This window comes from Coregonus lavaretus (genome assembly GCF_964263955.1).
Source record: "Coregonus lavaretus genome assembly, chromosome: 28".
NCBI lineage: Eukaryota > Metazoa > Chordata > Actinopteri > Salmoniformes > Salmonidae > Coregonus > Coregonus lavaretus.
Window position 1 is genome coordinate 32,999,616 of NC_140015.1, and position 24,893 is coordinate 33,024,508.

General features: G+C 45.2%; 2 protein-coding genes across 2 annotated transcripts in view; both read left to right on the forward strand.

Annotated features, from left to right (window-relative positions):
• Positions 1–16,956, forward strand: part of dnaaf5 (dynein axonemal assembly factor 5) — a gene marked incomplete at its 5' end in the record, with an annotated part of 47,566 nt that extends 30,610 nt beyond the window's left edge. Inside the window, 4 exons of the mRNA XM_084145194.1 lie at positions 6,051–6,201; positions 9,938–10,094; positions 10,379–10,570; positions 16,243–16,956. Of these exons, the coding sequence (XP_084001320.1) occupies positions 6,051–6,201; positions 9,938–10,094; positions 10,379–10,570; positions 16,243–16,382 (640 nt within the window). The 3' untranslated portion in view covers positions 16,383–16,956. The remainder of the gene's footprint in view (positions 1–6,050; positions 6,202–9,937; positions 10,095–10,378; positions 10,571–16,242) is intronic.
• A 1,185-nt stretch (positions 16,957–18,141) lies between these two features.
• LOC311103626 (glycerophosphodiester phosphodiesterase 1-like) lies at positions 18,142–24,752 on the forward strand (the record flags this gene model as incomplete). Its single annotated transcript, XM_084145227.1, has 6 exons — positions 18,142–18,402; positions 18,919–19,094; positions 19,633–19,738; positions 21,366–21,458; positions 23,467–23,678; positions 24,014–24,752. 6 exons carry the CDS (start codon positions 18,142–18,144, stop codon positions 24,159–24,161), a joined length of 996 nt encoding a protein of 331 aa, XP_084001353.1. The 3' UTR covers positions 24,162–24,752.
• Positions 24,753–24,893: the final 141 nt, after the last annotated feature.

The following is a 24,893-nucleotide window of genomic DNA, read 5'->3' on the forward strand; positions in this document are numbered from 1 at the left end:
GGGAAGCTTTACCACTACACTGCTTAAATACCTATCCAGGCATGCTAACATGGAGGGGTCCAAAGGGGAGGGACAGGGACCGGCTGATACACACAGCCTCCCACACACACACTGACTCATGCACAGACTGACTCACACACAAACTGACGCAAGGACACGCGCATGCTCATACACGCAAATTCACATACATGCATACACACGCACATGCGTGCACATACACACACAAACCTGTGACCACCACACACAGACACAAAACATGCATTATATACACCAAGCTCCTACACCCGCAGCGAAGTCACAGAGCGAAAACAGAAAGTACCTCTGGTGCCCCAACATACCACAAGGTGGGTAAAGGAGAGGTGAAAAGTTTAGTAATGCTCTTAGACACACACATACAGACACACACACACACATACAGACACACACACTCCAAGCCAGGCGGGACGGGGTATAGTCCAGGTTGACTTTCCACAGGCTCGTTAGTGCATGCTGACCTAAACCTCTCACGTTTGTTTTCATTTCTCCAAACTGCACTGAACGCTATGTGTTTCTCCCCAGACATTATTAGCAGATTTAGCACAGCTCATGTTTTTCCAACTTCCCCTCATTAACTGCAGAATTAGCAGCCCAGCGACATGGGACCCTCATCAACAGAAGTAGCTGTCAATGATGTGTTCTGTACAGCATGTCTATGGTAGCTGTCCCATCTCAGGCTCTGCAGACTGCAGTGGGTCTGTTTATTCTCTATGGGGCTTGGGCTATATAGAGTCTATGGCTGCTATAGGAGATTGGTCTTGGGAGGAACAACCATGAGTGTAATTTCCTCTAGTAACGGATGTGTTGAAAATGTGTTGGCCTAATGTTGTCCCCCCCCCTCCCAGAGGAGATGGTGAACAGACTCATGGGGGGTGTCAGTTACCCCCTCGTCTCACTAATCTGGATGGAATCTACCACCACAGGCATCTTGTTACGTCTGGGACCTACTAACATGAAACATACATAGCAATATGCCTCTGATGAGGGGAGGGGGTGGATTTCGGGTTGATCTATCTGTCCTCAGTGAGTTAGTAACGCTGTGCCTGATCCCCACCCCAGAGTGATCTTTCAACACTCTTTTATGGGGATGGAGCATTGAGACTAATTGATTGATTCATTGGATTGATTGAACGGATGAATGAATGACAGAATTAAACCTGTATTGCCCTGAAGAGGATTTGATTTGCACATCATGAGCCACATTGTAAACAGACAAATGCAACCAAATCACCTGTGGGGAGGATACCTGTCACCCACACATTCCACATTACATTCATTCAAATCCAGACCAGGATATTAGCAGACAATAACATGAAAGACTCATCATTGGGGCCCTGAATATCTCTGTTGTTATCTCCCCTCTCTCCAAGCCATTTCCCCATAGTCTGTCCCTCTTCCCCTCCAGTGCCTCACCCGTCTCCTCCCTGTCCCTGTCCCTGTCCCTGGCCCTGATCTCTAATCTAGGGGAATGTGTTAAGTTAAGCCGGGGCCGTGTGCTCTGTGGTCTCTGCTGTGGCTCCTGCGGTCGGAGCAACAGTTGTCCCCGTCACTCAGTGGGGTAACTCGTCAGTGTGGTCCCCAAGGGTCGACCGTGACTGCCCTGGGTGCAGCGCGTGTCACCATGGATGTGTACATAATGGCTAGGTATGTTGAGGTCAATCTGGGTAGTTTGTGTGGATAGTTTGTATGGGTAGATATTATGGGTAGTTTGTATGGTGTGGAACCCTTGTAGCCAAACTGGCCAAAGGAGTTGGTAGAAGCAGACTGACACCCAGGCTAGATCTCAGACATTAAAAGATTAGAATTCTGAACTCGAAGCTCTAAGATGTGACTGCTAGGCCTACATCCAGTTCATAAAGGTATGAAGTGAACAGCCAACAAGCATTGCCTCTGTCCTTCCCCAACTCTCTCTTCCTCTCCCAGGCCACCTATGCTGTTTAGTGTTGACTTGTGCTTTTAACCCAGGGCACCTCGGTAGTTAAGTCATCAAATAGGAAGATTAGTAGTGAGCGATTCTACAGTATAATACCTTTCATCTAAGGGCACCAAGTCTTATTGCTTTGGATGTTGGGAGAAGGGGAAGTTTATACTATGAGGAATTGGCATATTATTATTATTATTATTATTATTATTATTATTATTATTATTAGGAATTCATATTGACTTAAAGGGTAGGAAGCATGAGTTTTTACCCAGCAATGTGTGGTCAAAGACTTAGTCACTTAGTTGTAGTCACGATCTGGATACCTATAAGTACAAACATAGTTATGTTTTTGGGTTATTACATATTTATTAACTTAATTCCAGATATCTTATAAACTACCCACAATGCACTATTTCTCAACATCATATGGAGGATCTACTCTGTGCTACAGAGTTCGTATGCTAGGTCGGTAGCAAGCTCAAGCTGGCTAACGTTAGCCACTAGCCATGCTACCATGTAAATATATTCCAGACCAAGTGTTGGCGGTGGTGAGTTACAATCCACCAATCACGAGGAAGTGTGATGTAAACAAGGAGTAGATGGGGCACATGCAGCATGCTCTTCACTGACTTTGTGGTAGTGTTATCTATTGGGAACTCATTAGCATGGCAGGCTTCTTGCCGTGGGCTCATAACGAAAGGTCTCCTTTTTGTTTTGTCAACTTTTCAGCATGTTATCTGTGAAGTAGGCTACAGGAGTTTTGTAACTTTGTCCACCTTGGCTTAGTGCTACTGTGCTAGCTGACAGACATGTGGAATCAATGTATTTTGGATTTCTCTGACTCTCCCTTCGGCCCAGTGACTTGTTCGTGTCCCTCTCGCTTTCGTAGCTAACTCAGCCTGCACTTTAAAAAAAGTTTTACCATCGGATGAGCTCCAGCCATCAATCTGGATGTCTTCTCTCTTTGCTTTTAATCTGCAGTTATGTTTTGGTTGTGTTGTGTTGGGCTCTAGCTTGCCGACCATAACCGTGGAGGTTGGCTAGGCTAATAGCTAGTTGGCTAAATAGCTAACGTTAGCTGGCTGGCTAGCTTGCTGGCTAAGATAACTGCATATAGCTAACATTCTTTAATAACTTGTTAGATGGCGTTATGTATTTCCAAAACTTTAGTTTACTTTAATGAATCTGTAAGCTAGGTGTTGATCGCAACTGGCTGACTCATTCAGTGATAACGTTAGCAGTTTGGTAGGGCTAACGTTAGCAGGCTAGTAGGGCTAACATTAGCAGGCTAGTTGGCTAGCAACCTTGCAAGTTGATTTGCAAGTTGATTTGTAACAATAAATTCAAACCAGTAGTTGGTTTAATTTGAAGTTATACATTTTAAGTTATTTTTGTTGGAGTTTACATTATAGGGAATAGGCTGGCTTGCTGTGTCCTCCATATTACATCACACCCCGGGAAAAACATTTTCCGACATGACTTCGGCGTTCTTTGGTATTCTGATCGGTTTCGAAAAATAGAAAAGTGAGGTGTAACTTTGCATTTTGACTTTTTATGCGTATACTAATGCAAATCCATTTGTTACATGTGGTTACGTTTATGCTACCTACCCTTTTAAGTAATACCTTCCCGCACACCGTCTCTCCCATGTAGAATGTTTGTAGTTTGTAGTGCAGCACACACAAACAAAAACTCCATCTCATCAAGGCGACAATGATAATGATACACAGTATCTCTCTATAATACACTCTTTGTACCAAAATGACATAATAACATGTCGGCAGCAGAACAAAGAGAAAGGAAAAGGGAAGGGAGAGAAGAGTGTATCCTCAAATACGTGCCTTAGTTCCACTGACACATAATGGCTTTGTTTCATGTGGATCTGTGGGCTGCTATTAAAGGTGAAGTTGGAATAGAAGTAGAGAGGTGGGCTGCTATTGAAGGTTAAGATGAAATACAAGTAGAAAGGAATGTGTTATGGGAGAAAGAATACACCCCACACACTGTGAAAATGGCAGATAAAATCAAAGTAATTCTTCAAAAGAAAGAGATGTGTGTTGTTGGCAAGGAAGGTCTGTAATAGCTGTCTGAGATTTACAGCATAGAGCTAGGCAGTGTAGAGACCCAACAGGCTAGCATCCAGTGTGTGTGTAGCACATGGGGATGTGTGAAACTTACTCCTCAGCCTGAAGTGTTCCAACTTGCGCTGCCGAATAGCTAGCTTTTCACGTGGCGCGATTGGTAAGACGCTTCAGGAGGGTGGTCATGTGTGCTTGCAAAGAAACAGAGGTCCTGGGTTCAGGCCTCGGTATGAGCCGAATCAGGAGGAAGCGGTACTCTAAGCAAGCAGCGTGACGTCCTTTACATGTGCACATGTGTTACTGTCTGGGAGTAACACTTGTCTTGAGTCAGACTGTACATGTGTGATGGGTACCAAATTGATGATCATATCTTATTGTGTGCATGCCTGCGAGCGCCGTGCACGCTATTGATGGGATTGGTCAATGCGATGTGGAAAGAGGACTTTCCATGTCCTACCATCACTCTTCATGGCATTCTTTCCATCCACTTCCATATGGGCAGAGAGAGAGCAGGGAGAATAGAACACATGAAGGCCACTGACTGACTTCTGGCTGCATTAGTGGGAGATAGGCTCCCCCTACTGGTGAAGAGATGGTACAGGCCGCTCCAACGTGTAGTATTACAGGGTCACTCAGAACAGAAACATAATGGGGGTGTATATAGGGATTATAGAGACTGCTGGCAGATTTTACACTTATAAATACCACATGTCAGTGTCGAGGAGAAATGGGGTGTCGTACTCATAAATGAACGAGGTGTGTGTGTGTGAGAGTGAAGGGGGAGTGAGTGACTGTCAGTATGATTGAATTGGCAGGAAAGTAGAGTGAGTTAGAGAAGAGGAGAAATGAAGGACATCCAGATGGTCCTTTCCTCCTCTTCTTGTCCTCCACTCTGTTCCATCTCTTTCTCTACCTCTAGTGTTACTTTGTGTGGACAGGCTGGCTGGCTATGGGAAACATGGCCGTAGGTCCAGCTGTGTGTCAGTGGTTTGCCACTGTGTAGCACTCACAGTAATCTCCAGTAGCTGCCTGGTAACTCTATATTACTGTATCCTCACCAAGTGCTTTCACATCGCATCACGTCATAGGACTAGTAGGCTACTTCCCAGTCTGCTCATCCTGACTCTTATGACGTTGCCTATTTGTACACTGACTGTGTCATTTATCACCATATCGTTAGATTATATTAGGTATTCCTAGACTTTTCTGTGAAGTTCTTAGGAATTTCATAGTGAATTATTCGATAATTTATTGGGAGTGTGGAGACTAAGACTGGGGAGTAGACTTATTTATTTATTTTCAGAAGAAAATAATATATTTTTCCTTATCATTAGAGAATTTCTTGGGAGTGTGGGAACTAGTGTCATTCTACTAGAACCTTCAAACTCATCTCTGGACCTGGAAGCCAGTTCCACTGAGTGTTTTCATTGTTCCCCTCTAATCAGGGACTGATTTAGACCTGGGATACCAGGTGGGTGTAATTAATTATCAGATAGAACAGAAAACCAGCAGGCTACAGACCTCATAGGGTAAGAGTTGAATACCCCTGTACTAGAGAGTAGATTTTCTTGGGTATTTTTAGTGAATTATTAGATAATTTATTTGGAGTGTGGGGACTGGGGAGTAGAGACAGCATCAAAACATCTACTTCTATAGAATAGGTGTAATAATGTAGTAATGAGTCCATTGGAACAGCTGACAGACTCTCTCCATATCTCCCTCCATCTCCCTCCCTCTCTCTCTTCTCCCCTCCCCCCACCCCTCTATTTTTTTCCCTCCCTCTTTTCCCCTCCCCCCACGCCTCTCTCTCTTCCGCCTCTCCCTCCCTCTCTCTCTCTCCCTCCCCCTCCCTCCCTCTCTCTCTCTCTTCTCCCCTCCCCCCACACCTCTCTCTCTCTCTTCCGCCTCTCTCTCTCTCTCTCTCTCTCTCTCTCTCTCTCTCTCTCTCTCTCTCTCTCTCTCTCTCTCTCTCTCTCTCTCTCTCTCTCTCTCTCTCTCTCTCTCTCTAGGCGGTTCTGTGAGCACCTGGATGTGTTTCTACTGGAGTTGCTGCTACCTAACCTGGTGTGGAAGGCAGGTCGTACTGCTGCAGCTATCCGTACCTCAGCTCTCAGCTGTCTGCTAGCCCTGCTGCAGGGGGGAGCCATCACGCCCGGCCAGGTAAACACACACACACACACACACACACAGGTACCTGCACAAGTAAACATATACAGCACATGCACTGGTAAATGCAGACACACACCTGTACAGTTAAACACAGAGACATGTACACACCTGTACAGTTAAACACGGAGACATGTACACACCTGTACAGTTAAACACAGAGACATATACACACCTGTACAGTTAAACACAGAGACATATACACACCTGTACAGTTAAACACGGAGACATATACACACCTGTACAGTTAAACACAGAGACATGTACACACCAGTACAGTTAAACACGGAGACATGTACACACCTGTACAGTTAAACACAGAGACATATACACACCTGTACAGTTAAACACAGAGACATGTACACACCTGTACAGTTAAACACGGAGACATGTACACACCTGTACAGTTAAACACAGAGACATGTACACACCTGTACAGTTAAACACGGAGACATGTACACACCTGTACAGTTAAACACAGAGACATGTACACACCTGTACAGTTAAACACGGAGACATATACACACCTGTACAGTTAAACACAGAGACATGTACACACCAGTACAGTTAAACACGGAGACATGTACACACCTGTACAGTTAAACACAGAGACATGTACACACCTGTACAGTTAAACACAGAGACATGTACACACCTGTACAGTTAAACACGGAGACATGTACACACCTGTACAGTTAAACACAGAGACATGTACACACCTGTACAGTTAAACACAGAGACATGTACACACCTGTACAGTTAAACACAGAGACATGTACACACCTGTACAGTTAAACACAGAGACATGTACACACCTGTACAGTTAAACACAGAGACACTGGTGCACACAACGGCACAAGTAAGAACTGACACACTCACATAATACATGCAGGTGTGTACACACAGGCACAACACAAAGAGAAGCATACTGTATATTACTTTCCCCCATTCTGACCTGTCCTCTCCTATCTGCAGAACCCCTTATTCTGACCTGTCCTCTCCTATCTGCAGAAACCCTTATTCTGACCTGTCCTCTCCTATCTGCAGAAACCCTTATTCTGACCTGTCCTCTCCTATCTGCAGAAACCCTTATTCTGACCTGTCCTCTCCTATCTGCAGAAACCCTTATTCTGACCTGTCCTCTCCTATCTGCAGAAACCCTTATTCTGACCTGTCCTCTCCTATCTGCAGAAACCCTTATTCTGACCTGTCCTCTCCTATCTGCAGAAACCCTTATTCTGACCTGTCCTCTCCTATCTGCAGAAACCCTTATTCTGACCTGTCCTCTCCTATCTGCAGAAACCCTTATTCTGACCTGTCCTCTCCTATCTGCAGAAACCCTTATTCTGACCTGTCCTCTCCTATCTGCAGAAACCCTTATTCTGACCTGTCCTCTCCTATCTGCAGAAACCCTTATTCTGACCTGTCCTCTCCTATCTGCAGAAACCCTTATTCTGACCTGTCCTCTCCTATCTGCAGAAACCCTTATTCTGACCTGTCCTCTCCTATCTGCAGAAACCCTTATTCTGACCTGTCCTCTCCTATCTGCAGAAACACTTGACAGTGAGTAAGGAGTACGAGGAAATATGTGGTAGTGCATTTTTCTCTTTCAACCATCAGGAGAGTTCATCTAGCGCACGCTTCCCTGCTTTGTCCATTTACCTTCAATATAGATGGTCCCACTTGACACATTTCATGTAATGGACTGTCTCCCTCTATCCATCTCTCCCCCTCTCTCTCTCTTTCCATCTCCCTCTTTCTATCCATCTCTTTCTCACTCACACACACACTTTTTCGGTTCCTCTCTCTCTCTCTCGACTGTGTCATGGCTAGAGCAAGGCAGCAGGTGTGTGGGGGTGGAGGGGGGTGGATGGGAGGGTTCACATACCTTTGTCCCACTGGAACAATGCTGCCTCTGTCCTGGTTCCATTGTTGTGGGCCGCAACCATCACTTAGACAGGCCCCCGCACCTGCCCTTGGGACCACGTGTCCAGTCACACTCACACATATTCATACCCACTCCACCGTCTGTGTTTGCCCTTGCATGCGCAGAATGACCGTTTCACAGCCAGCTCAAACACCACTTTGCGTTGCACCGCTTTTAAAATTGTGTTTAACAACGGTGAAAACAAACAGTTTGGAGAACACTGGCTGTGTGTCTGTGGGTGTGTTCCTTTCCACAGGCAAATCAAACTGGGCTTTGTCTGGGGAACATTGTTCCAGCCCTTCACTCCTTCCTGTAAAAACAATTAGCTGCTCCATTTACACACAGCCCTATCAAATAGACACTGATGTCATGTTAGATCACTTTACTGCCAAGCCCCCCCTCTCTTTCTCTCTCTCTCTCTCTCCCCTGTTTCCCTGTCGAGCACGCTCTCTCTGACCCTCACTCACTCGCTCTTTCTATCGCACACACTCACTGTTTTCCTCTCCCTCTTTCTCTCTCTTTCCCTCTTTCCCTCTTTCTCTCTCTCTTTCTCTCCCTCGCCCTCTCTCTGTCTTCTCTCTCTCTGTCTCAACCACTCAATCTCTCTTTCGTGTTTTGTTTGAATTAGGTGTGGGGATAAGAACCTTGATATCAGCTCATGTGATCTTAGACCAGCTCAGGGATGGTTGTGTTGTGTTCTGTTCTGGTCTACCTGGCCCAGTGTCCATCTATGAGCTGGTGGATCTTTGATGCAGCTCCGTGCTGCTGTGTTTTCCCCATCACTCCCACACTCCCAGCCTGGCTCATAGTCACCAGGGATGATGAGCAACAGCCATCTCTGTCCAGTTTCTCCTATGTTTCAAGTGTTTGGGAAGTCAATTGGTTATATAACAGGGTCTCCAGTGTCAGAACTGTGCTTTGGATTACTGTGTGTGCTAGAGTAATTCACTGTGACTACCTGTGAACATGACATGTATGAAATGTGAGTTCAGCTTTCCTGCTCTTGTGCTGCCCAGTGCCCACACAATATTTGCACATTAGTAGTTGTGTTTTCTGTTTGTAGTATGGCGAGATTTGGTTGGGAGGGGCCCCCCCACCTAGCTGCAAAACATTTTAGTGGCCCCCCTTTTGACGGTGGAGAGAATATTTTAAGTTTTAAAGTTAATTTCCTGCAATTCTACACATTTTGCCATGGGGTGGGGAGAACTGCAATTTTGTTTAAAAAATCCTGCAATTCTACTCATTTTGCCATTGGCAGAGAGACATTTTTACAGTTTTAAAGCTAATTTCCTACAATTCTACACATTTTGTAATGACTTATGCCATGTTAATATGATAGCCTATCTGAGTGAGAATGACTAACAAAATCAATGCCGGCCCCCTGGAGGTCAGGGCCACTGGGCACGTGCCCTGGGTGCCCGGTCAGTATACAGCCATGATTACTACACGTTTAAATAGCTAGCTAGACCAACTACCAAGAAATAAATAAATGTTAGCTGACGTGGCTAGTTGAGTGACTGTCAGTGACTGACATAAGAGAAAAAATGCTGATGCACAACCAAATTTCAAAATTGCACCCGGTGTATTCTACTATTCTTACTTCCTTAGCGGCTGGGGTCCCTAAGCGACCACCTATGTCACTTATGCCTGGAACCGGCCCTGTGTCTGTTTTTATCTCTCTGTTTGTAGTTACTGGCTGTAGAGGAGAGGCTGAGTCCCCAGGTGTTGTCTGTCTCTCTGTCTGTATATAACCTGTGTCTCTCTGTCTGTAGTTGTATATAACGTGTGTCTCTCTGTTTGTAGTTACTGGCCGTAGAGGAGAGGCTGAGCCCCCCGGTGTTGTCTGCTCTAGAGGAAGACTCTCAGCTGTCCAGACTACTGGCCTGTCGTTCTCTCTCCACCCTGCTCAAACTGATCGGACCCAGCCTCCACCCAGATGCCCTGAACAACATCTACCCTGGTACTACACTGGTGTCTCCCTCTGTGTATCCTGTCTTTGTTAGAGCAAACATGTCTTTCTCTCCCTCTTTCCTTCACTCTATTTCTCTTTCTTTCATTCTCTCTCCTTCTTTATTTTTGTTCCTCTCTCATCCTCTCTTCAATTCTCTCATTCCCTCTGACACATATACATCTTTCTACATCATTCTAGAATGCATCCATGATTACGATTATGATCCCATAGAAATAGATGTAATCATTCTAATTCTAGACGGTCCTCTCTTGCTCTGCTGTTTGTGTCCTCAGAGGTGCTGAAGCGTCTGGATGACAGCAGTGACGAGGTGAGGGGCGTGGCCCTCAGGGCTCTGGGCCTATGGCTTGCCTCCCTGGGGAAGGACTACAACTCCCAGCTCTACAGTCAACACCTGGAGGTCCTTTTCCAGCAGCTGTTGCTGCACCTGGACGACCCAAACAGCCGCGTGCAGGACACTGTGCTGGGTGAGACTCACAATCACACATTGGTCCAATCCTAAATCAACCCATCATCAATGATGATGATGATAGCTAGTGAACATGACGTGAGTGAATATGACTTGAAGTTGATCAGGTGGGTAGCAGTACTGTCCATGTTTCACAGGCTCTGTCCTGTCTCAGTCAGTCAGAGTTTAAAGAGTTGATCCCTACGTCTAACAGCCCCATACACACAGCCACATTGCTAGGATACCAGATCCCCCTTTTCCGTCGTATCAAAGGCTATCTATCCACCTTTTCCACTCCATTCATCTTTCACGCCGACCCATGCGAAGCTCCCCGCTCCACACACACCACCACTCCCCTCGTCCATCACGGGGCCGGGAGTGGATCCAGAGACAGAGGGGTGTGTGTGATTGACGCTCCGTCATCACCCCTGCAAAGCTACACACACACACACACACACTATATAAGCGAAGGTCAGTTCATAAACATGATTTACATCCCAACCACTGAACATCCTGTGGTCAAGGTTACCGATATTATACCCGAACACACAGACAAAACACAAAGGATATTATCTCTGGTAAAGGTTTCAAACTCTGCTGAGTGGAATCCACCGTATGATAGCTGTTGCTGCATCAGCTCAGTCCGAGGGTGTATCCCAAACGGCACCCTATTCCCTACATAGTGAACTACTGGACCCTGGTCAAAAGTAGTGCACTATAAAGGGGGAAAGGGTGTAATTTCCCCCCTGGGCCCTAGTCAAAAGTAGTGCACTATAAAGGGAAAAAGGGTGCCATTTCTCCCCTGGACCCTGGTCAAAAGTAGTGCACTATAAAGGGAAAAAGGGTGCCATTTCCCCCCTGGACCCTGGTCAAAAGTAGTGCACTATAAAGGGAAAAAGGGTGCCATTTCCCCCCTGGACCCTGGTCAAAAGTAGTGCACTATAAAGGGAAAAAGGGTGTCATTTCCCCCCTGGGCCCTAGTCAAAAGTAGTGCACTATAAAGGGAAAAAGGGTGTCATTTCCCCCCTGGGCCCTAGTCAAAAGTAGTGCACTATAAAGGGAAAAAGGGTGTCATTTCCCCCCTGGGCCCTAGTCAAAAGTAGTGCACTATAAAGGGAAAAAGGGTGCCCTTTGGGGGATGCAGACCATTGATGTTTTTTTCTTCTATCCATATGACGATGGGAGAATATGGTTGAAGCATCAGCGTTCACCAGCCGTTTGTCACAGATAATCAAGGAGGAACCTCCATGAGAAGCAGAGTGAAACTCCAGCGGTGCTCTCAGCTAAGGCCCCAGCTCCACACTACAGGAAACACACTCAGACTTTCTGCCAATAAATAACACACACGTCTGCACATTGCTTGCACGCACACACACACACACACACACACACAAAGACAGATACTCATGCACACATGTACACATACACAAATAGCCATGAAACCGCAGAACCATCAAACCCTGTCGGAAAACACTGGGCATGAGAGGAGGAAGAGACCGGGAGGAAAGGGGTGAAAGAGGGATGAGAAGAGATAAAAGAGAGATGGGATGGGTGTGTGGAGAGATGAGGGAGAGGAGTCTCCATGTGGTTGTGATTAGGGGGTTGTTATCCTGAGAAGCGGGGGTGCAGGAGGCTCACGTTAGCCCCGCTAAGAGCTGCCTATCGTGGGTGTGATGGTACAGGGAGTGGGTGTAGAGGGTTGGGGTTAATAGCAGGTTTTGGGGTCAATTCCATTTCAATTCAGTCAGTTCAAGGGGTGACCTTAAATTCAAATTCCAGTGTCCCTCAGAAAACGCTTCCTGAATTGACCCCAACCCTGGCCGATTGATACAGCCGGTAGGAAGGGCGGATAGCGGTGTGTCTGTGTGTGATATGCGTGCACACGTGCGCTGCTCTGCTGTAAACGTGTGTGTGAGAGGATATAGGAGTATTCCTCTGTGGAATACGATGAGCTCACCCAGTGCTGACTGATAGCTGTGTCGTACCCCCGTACCCATAACCACCATCCTCCCCACAAATCTGGAGCCCCTTCTTTGTCTCATGCATGTCTGTGTTTGAAGCTTTTTTCCTCCTCCCTTCCTTCTCTCTCTTTCTTCCTTTCTTTCCCTCTTCTTTTATTATTCATCCCCTTCTTATATGGTTCTTGAATTTCAAAGTCACATCTCCCAAGAGCTTGATGTCTGCTGCTCCTCTGACAGTATGATGGACAGTACCGCCCCTCCTCCCTCTCTCCCCCTCTCTCATCCCTCTTCCCATAATTCCTTCCTCCCATAATTCCACAGCCCTGGGAGCGCGGCTGCTGCTACCTGCTCCACACACACACATGCCCCGCGGTTGGCACACACATCCAGGGGAATCACCGGATCCCCTCTCATCATCACAAGTCATCATTGTTCTCCTTTGTTCAAAAGAGCTCAGGGAAAGAAAAACCCCCACTGTATTTATACACACAAATCGCAAAGAAATCCCCCTTGGTCACCACTTGAGGAACAAAGTGAACAAAGTGCATTCCGACAGGTATCGAATGATGACTTGACGTGAACTAACTCATCCCAACTGACAGGGGTATCAACACTGTACAGCTTCAGTTACGCCATGTGGTTTCCTCAACATTTACTGTTGGCACTACTTCAAGTAAATCCATAGCATCTTTAATACCATTAAATTCCAGTGGTATCTGTCCTGTTGGAGTAGATATAACTGTGGTGCAACACCGCCATCTGGTGGTAAAAGTGAAGTGCTTATTTTGTAGAACAATTCACTGTAATCCATCATGGCCTGCAAACAACAAATGTGTTGAAATGCTTTTTACCATTGCTGGAGTTAATAATATGCTGCTAGTGTTGATATATGATGGGTTTTTACAGTACAGGAGTATTGATGTGACCTAAACTTGTAATATATGAAATGTTACCTTTACAAGCATGGCGCTTGTAACGCCGGGGTAGTGGGTTCGATCCCCGGGACCACCCATACGTAAAAATGTATTCACACATGACTGTAAGTCGCTTTGGATAAAAGCGTCTGCTAAATGGCATATTATTATATTATTATTATTTATCTCTGTGAAAGCTGTAAAAGTAGACCTAAAGTAAAGCAGTTCTAGTCATAGTCCAAGGTGTGGCTGAGTATTATCACTACTGTCAGATGAAGAGGCAGCAGTCAGAGGAGAGGCGAGGCGAGGCGAGGGAGAAGAATAAAAGGGTCACAGAAGGAATTTTGTTGTACCCATCTGTGAGAGGCCCTTATCATTGTAACTAAAAGAGACTTCCAGACACCCACACATTCTATATGTTCAGGTGAGTAGAGAGAGATTATTATTGCTTTATGACTATTGTTAGTCTGTTATCTTCCTATCTTATTTCGCCATCGTTATATCTTTACTTTGACAGTGTAGCTAAGTTTATTGAATTGAGAGAAGGTGTGAATTATTTAGATCAGTCCCATTACTTCCTATTTTTCTCACCTGTATTTCTTTTAGCTAAGACAATCATACCTGAACACTAGGAAACAATGAGTTCTGCTGTTAATAAGTATCAATAGCTCTACATTTGTATGAATCTACTGTAGTGACAACTTTTACAGTAAGGGCTAAATCCAAACTTAAGATTTGTTTGGAAACAATTGTTACACACATATTTCAAGTTTAGATTCAGCAGTAAACAAAGCTATCAAGAGCTGACTCATTCCAGGAAGTCCTAATATGCTTTTTGGGTTATTATGTTCCAGAAATGGCGTCCTCCAGTCTCCTGTCTGATCAGATCCAGTGCTCTATCTGTCTGACTGTGTGAGCCCGTCACCACTCCATGCGGACACAACTTCTGCATGGCCTGTATCAGTGGACACTGGAATACCACTGAACATTGCCAGTGTCCAATGTGTAAAGAGACATTCTAAAGGAGACTGCTCTTAATCAACAAAACACTCAGAGATGTTGCTGATCATTTTAAGAGTGCGAGACAGAGATGAGTCCCATGCCGAGCCTGGAGAAGTGTCCTGTGATGCCTGCACTGGGACGAAGCTCAAGGCCCTGAAGTCCTGCCTGGAGTGTCTAACGTCTTTCTTTGAGACTCACCTGGAGCCTCATCAGAGAGTTGCAGGCCTGAAGACGCACATGCTGTCTTCCAGAACCTAGAAGACAGGATGTGTACGATGCACAAGAGACCCCTGGATCTGTTCTGTAGGACTGACCAGGCGTATGAGTGTCAGTTCTGCACTAAAGCAGACCACAAGACTCAACCCCGTCCCTCTGGAGGAAGAGTGTGGAGAGAGGAAGGTTCAACTGGTGAAGATGGAGACAGAAGTGCAGCAGATGATCCAGGAGCGACTGTAGAAGATTCAGGAGATCAAACACTGTAGAGCTCAGTAAGAGAGATGGAAAGAAAGAGAGAGAACCTGCAACCTGTCTACTATCACATCAGTCGTTTATTCCATTGAGAAAAGACAGGCTGAGCTCATTGCAGTGGTTGAAGAGAAGCAGAAAGCAACTGAGAGACGGGTTGAAAGGCTCATTAAAGAGCTAGAGCAGGAAATCACTGAGCTAAAGAGGAGAAGCACTGAGCTGGAGCAGCTCTCACACCCTGAGGACCACCTACTCCAGAGATTCCCAACCCTCTGCACCCTTCCACACACCAGGGACTGGTCTGAGATCAGTGTTCACAGTGAGCTGTGTGTGGGGATCATGATGCAAGCTCTTTTTAAGATACCAGAGAATTCAAGAAAACATTTCTGAACTTGAGAATTTCAAAATAGATATTAATGAATTGAAGTTTATGTTGAAGAGGATTCAGCGGTGGTCAGTGGATGTGACTTTGGATCCTGATACTGCATGGCAATACCTTATCCTGTCTGAGGACGGGGGGAAAAGTGAAACATGGAGACAAAATAATGTCCCGGACAACCCCAAAAGGTTTTACAAACCCTGGGTCTGTGTTGGGACACCAGGGCTTCTCAGGGAAATTCTACTATGAGGTGCAGGTGAAAGGTAAGACTAACTGGTGGATAGGAGTGGCCAGAGAGTCCATCAACAGGAAAATATATGTTGTTACTGAACTGGATAATGGATATTGGGCTTTGGGACTGCATGACATTGGGTACCAGGTCTATACATCGCCTTTGATCTGCCTCCACCTGAGAGAGAAGCCCAAGAAGGTGGGGGGTTTGTTGATTATGAGGAGGGCCAGGTCTCATTTTGCGATGTGGAGACCAGATCTTATCTTCTGTTTCACTGGATGTGACTTCACTGAAATAACTCTGCATTCTTCAACCCTGGTGGTAATATTGATTGTGATAACTCTGCTTCATTGGTCATCTCCCCTGTCAGTCACTCAGACTTAGAACGGTATTGTGTACAAAAGTACAAAAATGTTGCCAAAAATTACTATTAAAATATATGTATTGTTGCAAATATTCTCTGGTGGTTGCTTCACTGTCAGTCCTCAAAAATGTAATTGCATTGAATGTACTTTTTTTTCATTTCCAATTAATGATTGCAGCTAGTGACAATAATCCACAATCCACCCCAATATCTTGACTTTGTTATTGTGTTGAATCCCTTTGTCTGGCGTTCCTCTAGGTTGTGTGTGTGTGTGTGTGTGTGTGATAGTCTACTGTCACTTACCTGTGTGTGAGTCCATTTCAACATGACAACTGCCTGACTCCTGACTGTCTCATGTCTGTCTGTGTGTCCAGAGGTCCTGAAGACCTGCAGTGGCGTCCACCCAGCCCTCCTTAAGCAGGAAGTGGAAGCCGTGAGGGACAAACAGCGCAGCCCTGTCTACTGTGACCAACTACTCCAGCACATCCACTCTCTGCGCAATGATTCAGCGTAGAGATGCATAGTATTGGAAAGATGTACTGATGTGACAATACTGGTCAAATTAAGATCCTATATCTGTATATAATCTAGACATTATATAGATTATATTTTTATGGCATACCAAGAAAAACAAACCTGGAACTGCACCTCTCACAAATGGTCATGTCCAGCATGGACTTTCTCACCCACACATACAGTATATACATACACACACAGCTGTCACTAAGAGAGTGATACAATGATATGGGCATCCCGAGATACGACTTGACACATTGTATTGCAATGTATCTATGTAACCGCAATAAAGCAGGTATCAATTTGTTGTATCCTGTACAACAAGGATATTGTCCAACTGCTTAGAGCTCAAAACTGTTACCCATTCCTTTTTCAAATCTCCCCAGAACACATGGTTGTACTCTGTGATTTTGTTTGTTCATTACTATGCTTTTTAATTCGTTCCTCAAAAAGTGTGTGCATTAATTGAACTCTTATCAGAAAATATTTAATATGTTGATATTTCATTCTGTTGTGCCTTGATTTCTAGACTTACTTCACTGTTTATCTTTGATAAATATTATTAATTTTGACTAAGTGCACTCTATTGTGGTGTATGGGTTCTAAAAACGTTTTATTTGTGACATACACTCAGTGGCCAGTTTATTAAGTACACCAATGTAGTACCGGGTCGGACCCCCCTTTGCTTCCAGAACAGCCTGAATTATTTGGGGCTTGTTTTTAGCTGATAGGAGGGGAACCCGGTGTGGTCCTCTGCTGCAATAGCTCATCCATGACAAGACCGACTAGTTGTGAGTTCCGAGACTCCGTTCTGACCACTGTTGTACCTCGTTGTTATTTGCCTGTTTGTGGCCCGCCTGTTAGCTTGCACGATTCTTGCCATTCTCCTTTGACCTCTCATCAACAAGCTATTTTCTCCCACAGGACTGTGGCTGACTAGATGTTTTTTGTTTGTCGCACCATTCTCCGGTAAACCCTAGACACTGTCCTGCGTGAAAAGCCCAGGAGGCCGGCCGTTTCTGAGATGCTGGAACCGGCGCGCATGATGATCATACCACACTCAAAGTCACTTGTTTTGCCCATTCTAAAGTTCTATCAAACAGTAACTGAATTTCTCGATGCCCGTCTGCCTTCTTTATATAGCAAGCCATGGCCACGTGACTCAATGTCTGTAGGAGTGAACCATTTTTGTGAACAGGGTGGTGTACATAATAAACTGGCCTCAGTGTAATGTTCAGCATCTATAGATGAGTGAATAGCCACAGTCAGAAACTCTCCACTATGGCTCTAGCCATAGAAATATAATGAAATAGATTATAGGAATGTAGAATGTATTTCTGTCATTCTATTTCATTGTATTTCTATGGCTCAGACTGAAGCTATCTGGAGTACAGACCCGGCAGTGTGGTACCTCTCCCTCTTCTCTACTTCTCCATAGCAACGACCTCTACATCCGCGTGTACTATGAACTAGAAACCGACGGGTGCGCTCTCCTTTCAAATCTCGGATTCTGCAACATCCCAGCGCAAAATAATATGGTGTGTTTATTTTTGGGAAGCTGAAGCAGTGAGTCGGTTGTGTCTGGAATGATGATTAATTGAAGTCTTTTTTTTTGTTGCTGTGTCTGGTAGTTACCTAAACACATGCATCTCGGTCTCAACTTGGAATTTCAGCAGCAAGGAACTGTCATTCGGTGGTCAAGTAGATTGATGTATTGATTTTATCAGTGGAGACATTTTAATCAACGCTTCTAAACGATGTTACAAATTGGAGACGAAGTTTATTTCTCAGCGGTATTTCTGCTGGTTCTATTCGGGACCAGGAGCGCGATTGGAGCATCGGCCGTCACCGCATCCATCTACGTCTTTATCGTGATGTTTCGGTTCCCACAAGTGCCGGCTAAGCAGGCAAGTCAGGTGCTGCGGCCCACTGGCCTTGCGAGCGCCGGCGTCCCCGTGGTTGCGCACCGGGCAGGGGGACACGATGCTCCGGAGAACACCATTGCAGCGATCCGAGAGGTGAGTCAAGGACAAAGCATCAGTTATCTACCCTGTCTGACCTATTTAATGCTGTAGCTGCAAATAAAATGATGAGTAGGCTTACTAGGCTATAATGATTTAATTTAGGGGCAGCAGGTGAAGTGAGCAGAGGCTGATGAAAGGCATATGAGATCCCTTGTCTGTACTGTGACATCGTTTCATATTATCAGGGGGGTTTAATCACTGTTGGCCAAAATCCATGCGAGAGATAGAGCTTGTTAACTTATTCTGCTATGGTTAGTTATAGTTTAGAATGTCTTGAACATGAATGTTTTGTATCTATCTATTCTTTAATTTGAACCACCTTTTGGCTAATGTCTAGGCCTACTAGATCAGTACAATCCCAGTTGGTTTTATAGCCTGCTGCTGCTTCTCCCCTACTCTGCCTATCTATCCATTTCAGATCTACATCTGTCCCGTCTTTCTCCACACACCTCTCCATCCCTTCCTTCTCTCCCTCCTCCCCCTGCTTCATCATTCTCTCCCCTCCTCTAGGCCAGCAGGAATGGAGCCACAGGGGTGGAGCTGGACCTGGGCTTCACTGCAGATGGAGTGGCGGTGCTGATGCACGATGAGACGGTGGACCGCACCACCAACGGGACGGGAGCGGTGGGCATGCTGCGTCTGGCAGAGCTCAGGACGCTGGACGCCACGGGCAGACACAGGCTTAGGTGGGCTTGGCAGGGGAGGGGAGGTTAGGGCCTGTCCCAAAAGCATTGAACTCCTGGGTCATATTCATTAGGAACTTCATTAGGCAGAAAATGGATTGAAACGGGGAGGGACCAATAAGAAATACTTGGTTTTGTTTTCCGTTGCAAAACATTTTCTGTTGTATAGCCTAGTGAACATGACCCTGACCTGAATGTTACGCCTTCAGTGTTAGCAGATCTAAAAAGAAAACAAATTGGTGTGACCCATATTATGGTGATGAGCTTCCGCCATATGGATTACACCTGTTCAGTTCCGTTAGATTAGGAAACACTGGTAGGGTCAGCACCTGGTGCAAACGCATAGTAAACATGGCCCCATGTGTGATCAGTGAGTTCAGTTGGAGTTCAAGCAGGACAGCGTCAGAATGACTGAAAATACACTGGTGGGGAGTGTGAACTGTGAATGGTACGAGGCCAGATATAGACCTAGTGGTGGTGTCTCAAATATAGCAGCAGTACAAACGTTTGTGTGTCCCCGCTGGCCTTTGTGTGTCTCCAGGGAGAAGTTCAAGGGGGAGAGGGTGCCAACGCTTCAGGAGGCAGTGGAGGAATGCATCAACCACCAGCTGACCATCTTCTTTGATGTCAAAGATCAACCTGATAAGGTATTGGCCCTGTCCAGAAACAACCCCTAGCCCCTACTCCCTAGATACAACTGGAGATCTGAGAGGATTGGATATAGGTTTAAACAATATGGTGATGGCTCCATCTTGTCTTTTGATTGGCTCTGTAAAATGTTTACCATATTGCTTACACTTCCAATCCTCTCAGTTCTTCACAGGTGTCTAGTGGGTAGGCTATAGGGGTTGTTTCTGGACAGGGCCCTCTAGGCAGTAGGTGGAATCACTGCTATAAAGCTTTAAGACTTAGGGCTTCACTACAGTATACACCAGGTTTTCCCAACCCTGGTACTCCAGTACCCTAAACAGTATACATTTTTATTGTAACCCTGGACAAGCACACCTGATTCAACTTGTCAACTAATCATCAGGCCCTCAATGAGCTGAATGAGGTGTGTTTGTCCAGGGCTACAAGGAAAAGGTGTACTGTTGGGGGCACTCGAGGACCAGGGTTGGGAAACACTGGTATACACCAACCAACAGCACTTTGAATGACAACCACATAATTTTAAGGTGAAATGGTAGTAAACTGTGAGTTTATAGGGAGATTAAGGCAAGTTAAAACCCAGCTGTTTAAGGCAGTAACATAGGAATCCCTACCACAGAGACTGGTCATAAAGAAACTCACAGCTGCCTCAGACAGTGGGTCTGAAAGGAATTCAACCCCTCTTGCAATGTGACTCACTATCCTTCGACCTTCCCCATATTGACAGTTTTGTAAGCGTTAGATTTGCCAAAGTCACCTACAGACCTCATTATATATGGAGGACCAAAGCAGTCAAAAATAATTAAATACTCTAGGGGCAGTTTCCCGGACACAGATTAAGCCTAATACTCCCTTTTTCTCCCCAATTTCGATCTTGTCTCATCGTTGCAACTCCCCAACGTGCTCAGGAGGCGAAGGTCGAGTCATGCGTCCTCCGAAACATGACCCGCCAAACCGCGCTTCTTAACACCTGCCCGCTTAACCCGGAAGCCGGCCGCACCAATGTGTCTGAGGAAACACTGTTCAACTGATGACTGAGGTCAGCCTGCAGGCGCCCGGCCCGCCACAAGGAGTCGCTAGAGCGCGATGAGCCAAGTAAAGCCCAAGTAAAGCCCCTTGTAGTTATCATGGCCAGATTGTGCCCAGGAGCCTTTACCCCCAGGGGGCCCCCATAGATGTGTAGAAGTGCAGAAAATTAGCTTAAAACTGCTACATTTTCTTTCCGCCAACAAGAGGGGTGTGAACCATTTGGGGTCGCGAGGTGGTTGTTGTGGCCAATAAAGACAATATCAATCTGGACCTTTGCCACCTAGGAAATCTGTGTGACCGGACCTTCTCAAATAGTAGTTGTGTAGCCCTGATATATCATGTGTTGTACTGTCACATACACAGGATAGGTGCAGTGAAATGTGTTGTTTTACAGGGTCAGCCATAGTAGTATGGCACCCCTGGAGGAAATTAGGGTTAAGTGCCTTGCTCAAGGGTACATCGGCAGATTTGTCACCTTGTCGACTCGGGTATTCAAACCAATGACCTTTCGGTTACTAGGCCACCTGCCGCCCACGTGTTTTTGTGTTGCACTGCATGTAGTTTGACAGTAAGTAATGTAGATGTTCTCTCCGCCAGGCAGCTGCAGCCCTAGGGGAGATGTATCAGAAACACCCTGTCCTCTACAACTCCAGTATTGTCTGCTCCTTTCAACCTAAAGTAATCTACAAGGTAACCTTTGCAACATATCTGCTCATTTGAGATTTAAGTTTGTTCGAAAACAACATTTAAACTCAGTAACACACAACATATCCCTACTATATGCACAAAAACGTACAAATTCAACCGTAAATATGAATTGAGACATCTACAGTGGGGGAAAAAAGTATTTAGTCAGCCACCAATTGTGCAAGTTCTCCCACTTAAAAAGATGAGAGAGGCCTGTAATTTTCATCATAGGTACACATCAACTATGACAGACAAAATGAGATTTTTTCTCCAGAAAATCACATTGTAGGATTTTTCATGAATTTATTTGCAAATTATGGTGGAAAATAAGTATTTGGTCAATAACAAAAGTTTCTCAATACTTTGTTATATACCCTTTGTTGGCAATGACACAGGTCAAATGTTTTCTGTAAGTCTTCACAAGGTTTTCACACACTGTTGCTGGTATTTTGGCCCATTCCTCCATGCAGATCTCCTCTAGAGCAGTGATGTTTTGGGGCTGTCGCTGGGCAACACTGACTTTCAACTCCCTCCAAAGATTTTCTATGGGGTTGAGATCTGGAGACTGGCTAGGCCACTCCATGACCTTGAAATGCTTCTTACGAAGCCACTCCTTCGTTGCCCGGGCGGTGTGTTTGGGATCATTGTCATGCTGAAAGACCCAGCCACGTTTCATCTTCAATGCCCTTGCTGATGGAAGGAGGTTTTCACTCAAAATCTCACGATACATGGCCCCATTCATTCTTTCCTTTACACGGATCAGTCGTCCTGGTCCCTTTGCAGAAAAACAGCCCCAAAGCATGATGTTTCCACCCCCATGCTTCACAGTAGGTATGGTGTTCTTTGGATGCAACTCAGCATTCTTTGTCCTCCAAACACGACGAGTTGAGTTTTTACCAAAAAGTTATATTTTGGTTTCATCTGACCATATGACATTCTCCCAATCCTCTTCTGGATCATCCAAATGCACTCTAGCAAACTTCAGATGGGCCTGGACATGTACTGGCTTAAGCAGGGGGACACGTCTGGCACTGCAGGATTTGAGTCCCTGGCGGCGTAGTGTGTTACTGATGGTAGGCTTTGTTACTTTGGTCCCAGCTCTCTGCAGGTCATTCACTAGGTCCCCCCGTGTGGTTCTGGGATTTTTGCTCACCGTTCTTGTGATCATTTTGACCCCACGGGGTGAGATCTTGCGTGGAGCCCCAGATCGAGGGAGATTATCAGTGGTCTTGTATGTCTTCCATTTCCTAATAATTGCTCCCACAGTTGATTTCTTCAAACCAAGCTGCTTACCTATTGCAGATTCAGTCTTCCCAGCCTGGTGCAGGTCTACAATTTTGTTTCTGGTGTCCTTTGACAGCTCTTTGGTCTTGGCCATAGTGGAGTTTGGAGTGTGACTGTTTGAGGTTGTGGACAGGTGTCTTTTATACTGATAACAAGTTCAAACAGGTGCCATTAATACAGGTAACGAGTGGAGGACAGAGGAGCCTCTTAAAGAAGAAGTTACAGGTCTGTGAGTGCCAGAAATCTTGCTTGTTTGTAGGTGACCAAATACTTATTTTCCACCATAATTAGCAAATAAATTCATTAAAAATCCTACAATGTGATTTTCTGGAGAAACAAAATCTAAATTTGTCTGTCATAGTTGACGTGTACCTATGATGAAAATTACAGGCCTCTCTCATCTTTTTAAGTGGGAGAACTTGCACAATTGGTGGCTGACTAAATACTTTTTTCCCCCACTGTATGCGCACATTAAGTCATCTTCTATTCATTATAGTAGTGTTTTTCCTCTAGTGTGCAGTTTAGCACCAGTCTGGTCCCAGATCTGTTTGTAGTGTTTTGCCAACTCCTACGGTCATTGTCATGTTTGGCCTGAAAACAATCGTTGGCAAAAAAGACTGGGTCCAAGCTAGTTACACACTGTATGAATGTGTTATTACAAGAGTGTTATCAGTGTCGTCGTAACCATAACACCACCTCTGACCTCCTCATCGGTCAACTCCTCCAGATGCGTCAGGCGGACCCTAGGGTGGTCACGGCCCTGACCCACCGGCCCTGGAGCCTTAGTCGCTACGGCGATGGCACGCCCCGTTCCCTGTCAGCGTGGACGCACTACTGGCTGGGAGTTTTGGACGTGCTGCTGGACTGGGCCCACCACCACCTGTTGTGGAACCTGTGTGGTGTCTCAGCCATCCTCATGCAGAAGGACTTCATCTCCCTGTGAGTAATACTAACCGCCGTGGCTCGGCGTGAGTTTGTTACATGGGTTGTGTTCAGTAAGGAGGAAATTGAATAAAATGCTCTGAAACTGGGAGGGACTACCTGGACTTATTCAACAGGAAACTCTCATTTTAGTTTTCCATTGCGAAACGTTTTGCTACATACAGTGTGCCCTAATGAACACATCATTGCTTGTTAATATCAGAGGAAGGTCAAAATTGGGACAATTGTATTCATATAATATATTGATGTTTGTTGAAATATTGAAACAAACATTGATACCCTGACCACTGACCCAACATGTCTCCACTCCCCTCATCTATCCCTCTCTACAGGGACTATGTTCAGTACTGGGCAGAGCGAGGGGTGGAGGTGGTGGGCTGGACCATCAACACGGCCGTGGATAAACAGTACTACCAAGATGTCCTGAAGATCAGCTACATCACTGACAGCCTGAGGGAAGACTGTGAGCCTCACTACTGACTGACAGAGACAGGGTATACACACACAAAGTTATAGAGTACTACCTAACAATAAAGCGTAGTTGTACAAGGACTCAGACCTCAATATCATATGGAATATGAACATGGAGTATGAATGTACAGGACAGTACACATCCAATATAGCTGGATAGCAGATCATTGTCTAGTTCAGGTTGCCCCTTTTAACCAGAATAGTTTTTACTGCAAACACTCAAACAAGATCATACAGTATCATCACTCATTTGACAACTATACTATACCAGCAATACCACCATTATCTCAGAAATACTCTCTTGGACCAACCATCACACCACTAAATGCAGACAATTTGCTCATTTGCCATGTTGAATTTTTCATCTTACTACAGATATTTTAGTGCATTAGGAGATTAGGCTACATTCATTAATATTGTATTAACGGTATGACACTGCTATAACAATGGTACAAAATACATCTCTCTTTGTTTACATGTATCTTTGATTTCCCAATGAAAACATTATTATATACAATGTATCCTTTATGAAACCATGTTATTTATTGTGACTACTGTATGCCCACTGTAAATATTGGAAAAATAAATATCCCCTGTCCTAATTTGCATGCAGACTGGTGCTGAATAGTGAGTATTGTAGTGGATATGTGATTGCATTGTAAGGTGACTGTGTATACATGATGGAGGTACACCTTATTCCTGTTTTGTTCATATCTGAGAGCAACGTTGATGACAGGGGCA